This window comes from Drosophila ananassae, chromosome 3L (assembly GCF_017639315.1).
Source record: "Drosophila ananassae strain 14024-0371.13 chromosome 3L, ASM1763931v2, whole genome shotgun sequence".
In the NCBI taxonomy this organism is placed as follows: Eukaryota; Metazoa; Arthropoda; class Insecta; order Diptera; family Drosophilidae; genus Drosophila; species Drosophila ananassae.
In genome coordinates, this window is record NC_057929.1 from 4,455,369 (window position 1) to 4,470,808 (window position 15,440).

At 44.9% G+C, this 15,440-nt stretch overlaps 1 protein-coding gene and 1 long non-coding RNA gene across 2 annotated transcripts; both read left to right on the forward strand.

Annotated features, from left to right (window-relative positions):
* Positions 1-97: 97 nt before the first annotated feature.
* LOC6495619 (otefin) lies at positions 98-1,906 on the forward strand. The gene has a single exon (XM_001959197.3). The coding sequence runs from the start codon at positions 277-279 to the stop codon at positions 1,720-1,722; it is 1,446 nt and encodes a 481-aa protein (XP_001959233.1). The 5' UTR covers positions 98-276; the 3' UTR covers positions 1,723-1,906.
* Positions 1,907-3,185: 1,279 nt separating this feature from the next.
* On the forward strand, positions 3,186-4,388 carry LOC116654725. The gene is made up of 2 exons (XR_004309911.2): positions 3,186-3,698; positions 3,763-4,388. It is a non-coding gene; the product is annotated as an uncharacterized LOC116654725 (long non-coding RNA).
* Positions 4,389-15,440: the final 11,052 nt, after the last annotated feature.

Below are 15,440 nucleotides of genomic sequence, written 5' to 3' on the forward strand. Positions count from 1 at the left end.
GGCATCACCAAAATAATTACTAGCGTTCCAGTAACCCTTGATAAACATAAGGAAAAGTAAGAAAATTAAACTCTTTTTTGGAAAGTTCTAAAAATTACTCCAATCTCCTGGTTGAAACTTAAAACGGTTCGAGTTCATCTTAATTTCAGTGTTGTAAAACTCTATATACCATCTTAACGATAGTTTGCCGCGCCCATCTCTACTTCAGAACGCACCGCGAAAAAGCGACGCCAATTTAATTTCAACGAATTGTGAAAAGTGCAAAATAAGGAAACAATGGCCGACGTGGACGATCTGGATACCCTATCTAACGCTGAGCTGCGTGCAAAAATGTTGGCTCAGGGCCTGCCCAACATTCCGGTAACGGACAGCAGTCGCAAAATATTGGTGAAGCGTCTGCGCGCCTCGCTCGGCGGACAGGCGTCGCCGGCAGCCGGCACTGCAAGTCCCAAAAAGAGCAGCAGTCGTCGAGAGACCCTGGCTGCTTCTACGGCAGCACCTTCCGCAGCCTCCACGCCGGTAGACAAGCTGGATGGAAGCAAGGTGGCCCCAGCCACGAAGGCACGCCGTACTATCGCCGCCACGGAAGCGGCTAAGGAAGCTAAGGAAGTGGTGCCCAAGAAGGCAGTTGCTGCTGCTCCTCCAATCCAGACACGCCGCAGTTCTACTACATCTACCGGATCCGAGAAAAGGGAGCCACAGCGTGTGGTTAAGAAGCCAGAAACCATTGTCGAGGAGCCTGTGACCTCCAATCGCACCAATCAGCATGAAAACACCCTGGAGATCAATTCGTTGATTGTGCTGGAATCCGACGACGAGGAGGATGAGCAGCTGGCTCGAGCTGCTGATTTAGTTGAGAAGAAAATCGCCAATAAGGAGAAGTCTAAGCAGAGCAGCGTAAACACAACTTACGAGAAGGTGTCCAAGGTGGATCCACCACGTCGTCCAGCTTATGAACCTTCTGTAGAGCCTCGCCGGCCAACTTATGAAGCTCCTATAGAGCCACGCCGGCCAACTTATGAAGCTCCTATAGAGCCACGCCGGCCAACTTATGAAGCTCCTGTAGAGCCACGTCGTCCAGCTTTTGAATCTTCTGTTGAGCCACGCCGGCCAGCTTTTGAATCTTTAGAGCCTCGCCGGCCAACTTATGAAGCTCCTGTAGAGCCTCGCCGGCCAACCTATGAATCTTCTCGGGACCTTCCACGTCGTCCCACCTATGAAGCCTCGGCTGCTCCTGTTTTGAATGCAGCTCCTTCGGGTCCATCGGCCAGATCCCAGACTAGTTCCTCCACAACGTACGACTACCTGAGTAGCCGCACCGGCCGTTACAGCAGCTATGTGCGCACGCCGGTCCAAAGCTATGTGACCGCAGAGGCACCTTCGCAGCCGGCCACATCAAGCTACACACGCACCTACGCCAACGAGCTGAGCGATGACACTGACGCAGTCGAGGATGCCGAATACGAGAGCACTTTTGCCCAGAATCTGGCACGCTTGAAGGCAGAGCGCATCGGAGACAGGAGCAGCCCGTACACCAGGCGCACGGTTGGGTCAGGCTATGGCTCCTTGGCCAGGCGGTCGCTGCGTCAGGAGAACCAAAGCGTCGGTGCCGCTTTCAAACGCTCGTGGGCGAGCGTTGATCAAAAATATAAGCTTAAGCAGAAGCTGTTTATTGTCTTTGTCATCCTATTGCTAGTAGCTGTCTATGCTTTGTTCTATTAGGCCTGCGCGCCGGTTTCCATTTTCCGATTCTATAGTATTTACATGTTGCATTTTGTTTTGTAAACAGGCCCTCGAATTGCGGGCATTGTATGAATCGCTGTTTTGATGTAATTTGAATCTGAGATTGTTTAGAATTTAAGCCAAGTGTGTTAAACGTGTTCTAATAAAGCCCACTTGCAGGGAATTGCTTCGGTTTCAGTTTTTTTTTTCACCAAATGGCATCCGATGCACTCCACATGTGGCAGGTGTTTGCCCAGATCGGATCGAGAAACGGCAGCAGCAGCAACAGCAGTAGCTAACAGCTAATGATGGAAAAGCATCTGGAATGCGTGTACAACACTTGTCGGCATGACTGTGACCAAATGGAGGCGCAATGACAGCAAGCTTTTCGATCCGATTTCTGATCATCCATCCCTGCTGCTGCCTTGCTGGCCTGCTGTGTCCGGCTTTATCATAAAGAATTAATAAGAATTTTACAAGTTTTGCCATGAATGTGTGCTATTTTTGTGAATCCAAACCGGTGACCCGGGGATGGGCTGTTTAATTTTATTAACTGGAAATCGCACTTGCGCGTATTTTTTTTCATCTTGCTTAAGGAAATTTCGCGCCATATTTAGCGGCAACGAGCGCGACCGGATCCGGCACAGACTCAGGCCAGGCGAGAGCTCTCTGGCTGATTTTCTCTGCCATGCATGCCAGCAATAAGTTATGAAAATTGCAACAGCAGTTGCTCTGGGGAAATGCCAGCGTTGCTGTTGCTGTTGCTGCTGCCTGTCGCCGCCGATGATGATGAATTCCACAAATGCATGGAACAGCCTGTTGTTGGCCTGCTGGCCAGGCTCAACAGGCGGCAGATTCCTTGAAAAACAAAGCCATGGCCCCATACAATATATCGTGTGGCTAATAAATACGCCGCGCATTGCTAGTTGCTCTTAATGAAATTAACTTCCAGGAATTACCTACATGGCAGCAACGATGCAGACGACACAACGACTACAACTTTGACGACTTCAGAGGCAACAATGGCCAGCAGGCAAAAGCAACAGGCAACAACGACAGCAACAGAAACACACAAGCAACAATGGAAGCTTAGGCAAATGCAACAAGCCATCGGCCATGGAAATTAAATGGAAGCCTGCAAAAAGTTTCACGGACTTCACTCGTTAATAGAGTCGTAGCACCCACAGCAACACACACACCACACTCTCCCCATGTTGCAACTGCAACTGCAACAACAACAACATCAGCAACATCAACACAGCTTCCCATCTTCAGCTGTTGCTCAAGTGTGACATTCATGGAAAAGCCAAGTGGAATATGATTTTATGGCCAAAACCGAAACTTTTGTCTACATCACGTACCAGTCTAGAAGGGCGACACTACAACTGAGAAAAAAAATCAGAGGAGTTTGAAAAAGAAAAGGAGCTGGAGCACCCAAAATGGAAGGGGAATGGGGGTCCAGTGCTGGGGTGCTGGGCCAATGACTTCCTCGTTGTGAGCCAATTAAAGAGCCTGGTCGTTGTGGTTGCTGCTGAAATCATTTGTAATGCAACGTTTGGAATAATTCACGCGCAAATTGCCCGCGACTCGCGAAAAATATTGCAACATTCCACTGCAAATTTTACGATTATGCGTTTGCACCACAACATCAGCAGCAGCAACAGCAACAGCGTAAGCAGCAACTGTTGCTGTTGGTAGTTGCCATGTTGCTGGTTTCTAGTGGTTGGCAGCAACAAACAGCCAGCAACAGCAACACATTCTCTCGTAGGCGCTCTCGATCACATCAAATCAAATCAAATGTAAGCGAACGACCGAGGCATTCGTTGTCAGGTCCAGTGCTCCAGATAGATAAATCAGTCGGTTAATTGTCGCAACTTGCAACCCGACTACCAGGTTGCCGCATGTCTGGGAGCGTGAACTCTACTGCTGCTGGCAATGGACACCCATCGGACAGGACAGGAGGACACCTCTCTTAAGTATTCTCAAACTTTTCCCATAGGCATTCCTAAATTCCTAATCGAATTATGTTTTTTTCTCCAGATAATTAATCGTAAGGGATGACATTTTTATGCAAAGTCTTTGACCAAAAGATCAAAGTTGAACATGGAAACATCGCATCTGTGGAGTTTGGACATTTTAATTCCATAAATAATGGCATTTTGTCTCTAAACAGACAGTCAGTGTCTGCCCACTCTATAAGGCCTAAAAGAAATCATTTATTTATATATATTTTTTAAGGGGTATGTTAAGAAGCTATGGGTATATCTTATTTTCTATGAAATAATAGCTATAGATACTACTTTATAAATCTTAAAAAATGATATGATATGCCATTACTTCTTACCAACTACCTTTTCTCTTAATTCTACTTAAGAATAATATCCATTATAGGGTATAGAATAAGCCTAATTATTTGAAATTTTCCATTTCTCACTGGTTAGCTTTGTTCCCAGCTCTGTTCCGAAGACAGTGTCTTTAGGCTGACTACTCGTTGTCAAGTTGTGGACCACAGCGACCAATCAGTGTCAGCCAGAAGTGTCTTTTTTAGTGGCCTAAAGTGATGAGCTAATCAACCTGACCTGACCAGTCCCCACAGTTACAATCCCAGAGGCCAGTGGGTATGGTATGGTGTCTATATGTTAATAACATTATTTATGTATCTTGTATTTCGGTTTATTTTCGTGTGTTTTGGGTATATTGTTTTGTTTGATTTAACAGGAATTGGAATTGGAATTAGAAATGAAGCGAAACAAAGCCGGGCCGGCAAAGAGTTTGGGTTTCCCTCCTCCATTTTGTTTGTATTTTAGGTGTCAATCGCATTAGACGGAAATCAGTTTTGTTTTTTTTTATTGTACTAAATTTATCGCATTTCGAGACTCATTTGGATTTGGTTTCTATTTCTAACTCTCCAACTACTATACATACATGCCACTCTTAGGTGGTATCGTTTTGGGTTGCTTTTTATGTTGAATTAAACATTTTAAATTGGCCACGAAAGATAATTTGTTGTACATTCGATATGGGGTGGGCTCGGTATTGGGTTTTCAGCTTTCGGTTCTGGTGTGTGGTCTCCATGATCAGGGCAAGCATTAAATAAATTATAAAACCATTTAAATTAAACTGAATAGCTGACCACGTTCGTGTCTTAAGTCTTTTGTTTGCTTTTGGTTTTTTTTCTCGTTTTTTTTTTTCGGGTACTGCTACCAAAGGAACACTACTGCCCCAGCTGCCCCGGTCGACACAGAAACTGGTTGAACCATAACAATAAAATCAGCAACACTCGCGACATTCCCGCAACCAAATATGGAATTTATAATTAATTTTTATGTCCATGGGATGCAATTAGGAGTCTGCAGGAACCGGCAGCGGAAAGGGTGAGTCGGAGGGGAAGGCGGTAAGGGGAGTCACACTCCCAGACAGCGGTTCAGAGATGCAAATGAAATCAAGTCATGCCTATAATCGGATTTGTTGCTCCTCGTATATTAACTTGTCACAGTTTCTATGTGTTGAACATAAACACAATTTGTGCCTAATCCACATGGAGGGGACGGACACCGACTCCTGACGCCGGAGACGGTCTTGAGAACTGTCGCTATCAATTATGACATTTTGTTGCTGTTTTGTCACTTGTGCCACTGGCGATCAGATCGGATTTCCACAGACCACAACCGGCGGCACCTTCATCTCCACTCGCCACTCGCACATGATCTTCCGCATCCTCGTTTTGGACTGCCATCAATCATCTTTGATTTCCAAACGTTTTCCGTTCTACGTTACCAAGTTCTACGTTTTGCGGTTGCGGCTAATGCCACGTGCAATCAATTCCAATTCATGTGCGACTGCCCACTGAGCACCACTTAGCCACCACTATTTCGCCATCCTCTCGGGCCCCTCTGGAGGCACCCACCATTGGGGATTCGGGGCCAGCTGCGTTTGGTTTTTTTTCTGTGAGCCTCCACTCATTTCGGGTGGGGCTGGCCTGAGTGCCGCACGATCCCGATCCAATCCGGCACAAATTAGGCGCGAAAATATGCAGCAAAGTGAGACAAACAAGCCGAGAGCTGCTAAAAGCCTCGCACAGTTTAAATCGAAACTGACAAAAAAAAAAAAAAATGGAGAAAAAACTAAAAAAGCAAAACTTGCCGCTGGTCAGTTAATGGTGTTAAAATTTGGTACACCGATTGCATCTATGGCTATACAAATTGCCACAGCAGCAGCAGCAACACCAACAGCAACTGCAATAGCACTCGAGACACATGGCAGTAGCAACAAGAGTCAGAGCAGCAACATGAGCAACATAGCAACTGCAACAACAACAGCAACAAGAGCAACAAAATGCAACAAGGCTGAGGAGTCGTTTTGTCAACACGGAGCATGCTTAGCCGCGTTTTCCCAGGGGACACTTAACGCGGCTGCTTAACGTCTAAATCTGTCGTCAAGGCGCGCTCAAAAGGCTAAAATGTGTTTGCCGAAGACGCGAACGGCAAACGGCTAAAGGCAAACGGGCAAACGGGCAACGGGCAAACGGCAAATGGCCAACAGCAAACGGCCAAGTCTGGGGCAAGCCCAGGGATATCCAAGCAAGTGGCAAGACGAGGCAGCAATTTGTATGCAACTTTATGTTTGCCCACTCGTCGTATCCCAGACTAACCTAACCTAAACCCATCCGGGAGAGTCGCCGCCACACTGATGCTGACGAGCAGCTGCCCCTGCTTGCCCCAATTGCCCTCGGCTCAATGGGGGAATTTACACTTGAAGAAAATCCTTTAAAATAAGAAGATATGATAGGCATATGTTCTAAGGAATCGTAACTCTCCCTAGTGATTTTTTCTCTTCATAATTTCTATTTAAAAATTAGAATAATTTCTATTTCAGTTAACCCCTTTTCCCAAGTGCATACTTGGTTAAAGACTCTTCTTAGTTCGCCCCGATATTTTCTTGTGCCTTTGTTTGGCTCTTGGCTAGATTGTTCCCCTGTCGCCTGTCTCCTGGCTGGCAGTGTCCACTGTACAGTGTTCCAGTGCGTTGGGAACGAGTAAAAGTCAGAGCAGCAGCAAAATTTATGAACACCCTGGTTTGGGTTAAGGTTGGGTAATAAGGAATAGGGATCGGGATCGGGTCGGGATTGGGGACAACGATGCATTCGCATGTAAACATTCTGCAATGGGGTCTGGAATTTATATGCAACATAATCAGCATAAATGCCGCATGCGCCATCAAAATGTTGCGACCATTGGCCATCACCTGGGTGGGTGCCAATGCCAGGTAACCGGTGTGCTGGTGTCCCCTTGGGTAATTTCAGCAATTTGCAAATTGAGAAATTGCAAATAATTTACAATTTAGCACAAAGTGAGTGCAAAGTGCTGCCCCTGCGAAAGTGAAACTCGAGGCAGCCGCATCGAAAGCGAAGGGCTGTGGCTGACAAGAAAGCTCAGTGAGTTGGTTTTGCGCTTCAGTGGTTGCTTTGGCCTTTGGGCAAAAATGCCGCCCAACTTTCTTTTAATGAAACCTCTTGCATATTATATTCCCACCCACTCACTATCATTAACCCACCGGCTCACAATGTAATTCGAGGAGTTGAAACTGCAGCTCGGAAGTACTCGTAAGTGAGATGACAAAACGCATTTCAAATGCGGTTTCGGGACAGAGAAAGGCCCTCTTCTCCCAAGCCTTTCGCAATGTGATGGCCCAAATGAGACAGCGACGAGTTAATTAAGTTTCTGCCAAAGAAAACGAAACGAGTAAACCAAAACTCCAACCAAAGTCATGTCGAGAGTGGTGGAATCCGAGGCGGGAGAAGGGCCCAAAGCTGACAGGGCTGAGCTGCAATTGTGCCAACTCGTGTGACAGTTGCCCAAAACAAATTGTTGGCCATTTAATGGACCCCAAAAGAACGGAACAAAACGAAACGTATCGAATCGAATGGAAGATCGAGATGAAGACAATGCCAGGGCCTCTTACTTATTCGGCTTCCTCACAGCATCTCCATCTTCTTCTGGTTTGACAAATTCCTCGAAGTTGTTACCATATAAATTTCTGCATTTTTTTTCGGCCTTGCTCTGCTTTTATTTTCCAACCTCTGGGCCCGGTAGCGGTGATTCCGGGGCAGGTGCGGCAAATGGTCAACGTTTGCAGATGAGTCAGCTTGGCAGTCAGTTTTTTTATTGATCGGCAGCAGAAGTCCAGGTGAGTCCTTTCAGGAGCGAATTTAAGTTTGAAGGTTTAAAATATATTTTAATAAATTTATTGTTTTGAAAATATAAACATTGTTCAATGAAGAGAAGTTCGTTGTTCCTCTATTTAATATATTTTTTAGCAAGAGGTCCTAACAGTTGATAAAGCAAGCTTTCAATCCCCTCCTGGTGTCGTCTGCCCGCATCCCGGCAACTGGTTGGCAGTTTTTGGCCCCGATCCGAGCCACTTTCGGCAGCTCGAGTGCAGGCAGACTCGTAATTAGGCGCATTACATGTGTTTCTGACATTTTTGGATCCAGGTTTCACTGATGGCTCTCGACTGAAGAATGGCAGGAGCACTGGCTCTGCTCTCTTATGCAAATTAGTCCTCCAGCACCAGTTTCAGCTCCGATGCAAGTCCAGCCTTTGTTATGAAGACAAATGGAAGTCACGCCCAGGTCTAAGCGCAAAGTAAACACTTGCCAAATGACCATAATTACGAGTTGAACTTAATTTATAACGAATGCATAACTTTGGTGGCGAATCTGAGCTGGAAGCTGGTAGCTCAGACCTCAGACCTCAGAGAATTGAGAACAGAGGAATTCAGAATTTACAGCTCGGAGCTTGGAGCTTGAGCTTAGAATAAATTATGAATAATCCACGATAATAACCGACAATTAATTTTTAACGCTGATTTGTGCGAGTTTTATGCTCAGGCAATGAAATGAACTGGCGAGCGGAAAAGCAGAAAGGAAAGAGACAAGCCCAAAAACCTGAATATCAATTTAGCGGACCAGTCGCAGGCCGACTTCTTAATGTATTCCCCATCATCTGGGGGAATTGCAGCGCCAACACATCGTATGTCATGGCAGGGATTCCAGGGAGTTGGGCGCTGCAAGCTGGGAGCTGGGGCAGGACCAGGAGTTGGACTTGAAGCTGAATGTCTGAACCTGAACCGAAAGCCGCCAGCAGGCGAAGCGACGAAACGACAATTCGACAAATATGCAAAAAAAAAAAAAAAATAAAATACTGAAAAGAAAAGGGGAAACATACAGGGGGAGGCTTGAGACTGGCCTTATCGCATTTATTTATGCATATGCAGTGATTTGGCCCCAAAATCACAATCAAAAAGAAAAAAATTAGCGCATAAAACAAAAGACTTCGAGCACAAACTTGTTTCTTAGCCTGGCCATTGCGGATTGCAGGATGTAGGGCCCCCGAAAAAAGTGGCACAAAACAGGAGGGGTTATGCGAGGGGCGGTCCCGGGATAGTGATGCTAAGGTGGAGGAGGTGCAGGGGCAAGAGGAGTGTGGCAGAGCATGAGCGGGCAGACGATGACCATGGCGATGCATCACCAATGCCGAGGCACGCTTATCAGTAACCTACACTTAAAGTTAATGCATGCCCGCCAGGACCAACCAGTGGAGATGCCAATGCCGGTGCACTTTAAACAATTTATTCGCTCTAAAAAGATAATTCATAATTTAAAAATAATTATTGTTAAGATTACCAATATCTTACTGAACATCTCTAACTGAACTAAACATATCTCATACTCATAAAACCTGTAAAATTATAACTCTTATTTTTCTCAGTGCATTTTTTATTGTTATCAGTGCTGGGCCTGGGCTTTTAGCAAACGCCGACGCAGGCCGCAGACCACTGGACCACTGGACCGCTGGGGCAGCAAATCTCAGGCAGCCGATGTCAAAAGGCAGGCAGAAATAAAATCGAAAATGAATGCGACTTGGCCAGATAAGCGGCGAGTGACACAGAGCGACAAGTTGCCAAAGGGGTGCCGAGTCGGGGGGTTTCGGTGCGAAAATGTGTCCTCATTCGGGTCAGCAAACCAAAAAAAAAAACAAAACCAAATAAAATAAATACGAAAAATGTCAGGGGGAAGAGAAAAAAAACTAAACCCACAAGGCATTCGACTTCTGACCAAACTCGAATGCAAATCGATGCGGCAATAAAACTATTAAGCCATTAGTAAGCCAAACACGAGTACAATGCCAGAAAACAAACACGTGCAACAGCAATAGCAGCGGTGGCAGTGGCAAGAGCTGGAGTTGCAACAGCAACAAGCAATTAATGCAAATGTGGAGAGCAGCCAGCAGGCAAAAAAGCACATCGAGATCAAGACAGCAGACGTATCCGAATGCCGGGAGAATGTCGAGACTCCTGCCAGTTGCAACCAAAGTTGCAACATCCACATCCAAGTAACCAGCAGCAGCAGCAGCAGCAACCATCAGCCGCAGCCGCAGAACCAACCGCAGCAACATTGTCTGCTCCCAAGCAGCCTGACAATACATGGCGAGGTGCAAACTAATTGAAATCATTACACTAGTAAAAATGTTAATTCAATTAAAATGCGCGCAACAGCAACATCTGGCGCTGTTAGTGACCCACAAGCGGTTGATGGGGATGCTGCTTCTGCTGCTGTTGCTGCAGCTGCCGGAGCAACATCTCCCCACTAAGAGAGATATCATCGCAACATACTGCCTGGCTGGAGCTGCTCCTCCCACTCCTGGAGCTCCTTCGTTCCGGCTGCTGCTCCTCCAGCTCGAGGAACATCAGCAACATGTTGTTAGGTCAGCAGCAGCAGCACCACCACCAGCAGCAACATCACCGAGAAACACGAACAACTCTAGGCCATGGCCAGGGCAGTCTTGGCATGCCAAAATGGGAGCTGAGCTTGGAACTCTACCATGATTCTATGACTTCTTTTTTTTGTTGGACTACATCCTGGGAGTCACTGAGAAATTATAATTTGTTTTTGTATTTAAAATTGGAACTCTACTAAATAGAAGTTTTCAAATAATTAGTTTATCTATAATATCCTAGCTATTAAAGTTTTAAATCTGCTAACTACCAACTAATACCACCATTTATTAAGCTAAAGAATAATATTAAATAGATTTAAATTGTCGATTCCCTGTAGAATGTTTAGATGCGGCCTCAAGTATGCAAATTCTGGCCAGAAGTTGCACCACTCTTTGGCGCTACCACGCGACTCGCGATTTGCGTTTCTGGATTTTATTTATTTTGTTGCTTTTCGGTTCACTGGAGGGCTGGAGTGTATGCTATGGAGCGGTGAGATTCGATTCGATTCTGTGCAGAGCGAGTCGCATTTCCGGTTGGACAAGTAGCTCCATAACAAATGGCCCGACTGAGAAATGTTTGCCAGGTTGTTTATACTGCCAATAAAAGGCAATAAGTTAATTTCACACACACACTCGGTCGGGGCTACAAAGTGTATAAAGAGTGTGTGTATTAAGAGAGATGTGCGGAGCTTTCTAACCGTTTTATGGTCGAAGTTTGTTGCATTGGCCATAAATGAAATCGAGTCCATAAGTAGCCAAGCTGCAGCCTAGCTGCAACTGTCTCTCGGCGAGGTGTGAAAATGCTGGCCCCTATTTGGAGCAGCTTAACACATTCGTTATATTATAACTATTATTAATGCATTTGCATTTTTATGGATCGATTCACGCTGATCGATGCTCTCAAACGGAAGCTCCCCAAGAAGATAAGACAGGAAACTAAACTGGGAATGCTCAGCCATATTCATCACAGAATCACATCGTAAATGAAGGGGAAATGGGGAGTTTGGATTGGTTTGTTGGCTCCCCCCAACAACCACATTAATGATAAACAAATTCTGCCGACATTGGCCCATTACCATTACCAATTCCCATACCCATTCTCACTCCAAAAACCTTATACCCTTACCCATATCCAATGCCATAAAATGACATATAAAAAAACACTTAAAATATTTTCAATGAGCGATTTTAATGGGCTTTTTGGTGGTGGTCTTCAGTCCGGGAAATGGCGGCTGGCTTAATGCAAATGACGGCCAACTGGGCAACTGGGCAACTGAGCAACTGGGCATCAGGGCAACCCAAAAACTACTGGTGTCGATATAACAATAAAACGCCCCATGGCACGCCCTTTTGCGAGTGCCGAGGATCGACGACTGTGCCTCCCGAGGATCGGATTAAATAAATGCCAGTCTCGACCAAAGCGGCTAAAAACAAAAACAAAATTGGCCAAAACCAAAAAAAAAAAAAATACAAAATAAAAAGAGAAGCAACCGAAAATGCGGCGGTCGCGAGAAGAGGAAACTGATCTGACAGATCTGATTGTAAGCATGCAACAAAAATGTGAGACGCCCCTTGTGTCTCCTGACTCCGTTCAGGCCCCCTTCGTTTTAGCCTTCTTTTCAGTTTTCAGTTTTTAGCTCTCGGTTCTCAGTTCTCAGATTTGTGGGCTCGCGTCGAGCTTAAGCTTGTGCAATTTAGTGATCAATCATAGCGGGATGCGAGCAACGGAGCAGAATTCAATTTTAGTGCGAATGGCAGTTTGTTCTTTGGCATATTCCCCTTATGTTGCTGTTGCTTTTGTTATTGTTGTTGTTGTTGTTGTTGTTGTTGATGTTGCTGTTGCAGCTTCATGCAGCCATACAGCAGCAACATTCTGAGGCGTTTGTAAGGCGGCGGCGGCTTCTACATGCGACTCCTGAAGGTGGAAGCCATAAATCTTGGCAACATGAGAAATGACTTTACCATTTGCCATGATGAGCAGCCAGCAGCAGTTGGAGTTGAAATCGCAGGAAGAAATGTAGAAAAGCTTAAATCACAAATACACATATACAATATACAAGACACATACCACACACACAACACACAACAAACACAGAAGACACTCTTGGAAAATATAAATCTGTTTGTTTGCATACGGCAACTCTAATTTTGAGGGATTTGCGTAAATTGTGAAAACGTCTACAGGGATTTAAGTCAATCAGCATTTTCGATGGCAATTAGTTGGACCAAGAATTCAATTCTTAAAAACGGACTTACCAAAGCCTTCTTTACCACAGACTTACCAAAGTCAAGCTTAGAGATGCCAGAAGATCGGTAATATTTTGGGAGGTATGCACTTTTTTCGACTTTTTAGAATCGTATTTCTAAGTCAAACATGAAGCATTTAATGTTTGATTTTATCACATTTTTAGGATTGTATGTCTTGTTTTTTTTATAGAACTATTAATTGTTAATAGCGGATACTCAATTTAATAGTTTCAGATGCAAGTTTTCAAAGAATTAATACCGATTAATATATAAAAGGCCATTTAAGCTAAAGACCTTTTTAAAAAGCCATTAATTCTTAAAAAGGTCTTGTAATCATTCGAAAGATTGTTTATTTTATTAGTCAGAAGTAACTAAACTTTTCTTGGCTTTTGTAAGAATCTTAAAACATAGTATTTGCTTTATTTAAAATATCTTTGAGGTAATCACTTGATCAATGCCTCAATTTGGTCATCACTGATCTCGTGTTTCCGCCGCACATCTTTCGGCTTACTAGCCGCACCCCCTGTCGTCTCTGGCCCAGTCTTTAACCACGTCGGGATCTCCTCCAGCATCTCCTCCTTCATCTCCATCTCCATTTGAATCTCCATCTCCATCGCTGGTCCGTGCGCAGGTCATTGGCGAGGTGTCCCCTGCTGCGAATTAATCGTTTTCGATGCTGACTGCGGCCACTCACTTGCTGTCCGGCTCTTTGGCTCTTGGCTCCCAGTTCGGAGCTCCCAATCGAGCAGCCCAGCTACGGTGCTCCCATGGCTGATTAATATTTTGCCAGTTCATGAGTTTGGAGAGCCAAGTCGCCAGTCCAACTTCAAGTCGAACTCGAACTCGAAGCCGTTTGCCAGTTTGGCATCTTGGCATCTTGTTAGCATTCGCTCGCATGCACTTTTGCATATTTCGTTTGTTTGTTATCTGAGTGCCTCCGCCGCGTCGTGTGACCGACCGACAGACCGACAAACCGATCCCTGGTCCCCTATGGGATATCCCTGGGATCACCCTCCTTCTTTATGGTTATCCTACGGCATGGAGTGTATTACGAGCATGAGCGCAAAAGTCCAAGTTCAAAGCCATATTTGAGTTGGGAGAAAAATCAATAAAAAGATCGCAAGCTGCGATGGCACATGCGTGTTATTTCCATCCCGGACGATTGGGCCTTTCTCATAATGAAATTATTGCCAAGTGATTGAAATCTATTTATGCTAATTTACGTGTGCACAGGCCACTGCTGTGGAGTAGGCACTGAGAGAAAATATTATATATAAATAAAATATCAGAGGAGCGAGTGCACAGACTCTAAGGGAAGATCTCTAAGGGCAGGTCATAAGGGATAGTTTAGAAGCTTTTCTTTCTTTTTTCCAATTTCCTATTTATAAATTTTAATAATTAATTTAAAACCCTATTATTTTTCCAAGTGTCCTTTAAAGTCGGCAGAATTTTTCCAAGGTTGTGCCGATTGCAACACACATTTCCGCATTTCTGCAGCTGCAGCTATTTATTCTATTTTTCTTTTTCGATTTTTTTAGTTTTTGGAGCCATGACTCGGGCGTACCGCCCACCAAAGTGCAGATATATAGTACAACAGCTTCGCTTGGACTCGATCTTGATTAGAAGTGTTGTATAATGTTGTTGCTGTTGTTATGGTAGCTTTAGGATCTGGGAGTTTGGAGTTTGGAGTTTGGAACTTGGGAACACCAAGAAAACCAAGTAAAAAGCCAAAGCCAAAGCCAAAGCCGAAGCCGTTGACAATTTTCAATTAAAATGAGTTGGGGTTATGTCCGTCTATGCTGACTGTGTGGGAGGATTAACACACACATGGCTAACGCCTAAGCCTATGACTGACACTGTCTCCATTGTACCACCAGATTCCGCTCTGCCCTGCAGCCGCCCCTTCTGGGTCCAGTTTCGTTGGCGGTGAATAGACATTTAAGCCCCAAATTGTCATGCGGCTTATGTGTAAAGTTTGTTTCGCTCTTGACATTTATTTGGCTGGGCTTTCCGGACTTCCATTGATGCAGATCAGTCTTGGCGAGGGCGGATATTGATTTATATACTTACAAAAAATAATAAATGTTATAGTTTTAATAGAATTCCAACTTTTAACCATAGTTTTTGGAGGTAATTAGGTTAAAGGTCTTTAAAATATGCACTACGCCATAATATTTTTTCTATTTAATGGCTATAGAATTTATGAAGCTCTTAGAAGTCATATGACCCCTCTCGTTACTGTCGAAAACTCACAATTGTGGTTTAATTTTTGAGGGCTTGGTCATAAAAGTCTGTCATTCCCTCCGTCCCCAGAGACGGGGATTATGGGAGGGTGATTGGATAGATCGGTGAGGGGTATGGGGGCTGCAGATAGGTGCGAGTAGAGGATTACCTTATCCAATTAGCTGAAACATTTCAAATCGCCAGTACAACAAGCGTTGCCACATAAAATGCTGAAATTACAACAACTGCCAGACCCGATCCGCTCCAGCCACATCCACATCCACATCCTCATCCACGTCCAAGTTGCAACGGTAATGCTAATGCTGGCGACAAAGAAGAAATCTGAATCCCATCCCGATTTTTTCTGTCCTCCGTGAAGTGCAGTTAAATTCTGCGGCCCCCCCCTTTGGAGGAGTGGAGTAGAGAACAGGTTCCACCGATTCCGCCGCCAAACTCTCTAAACAATCTTTC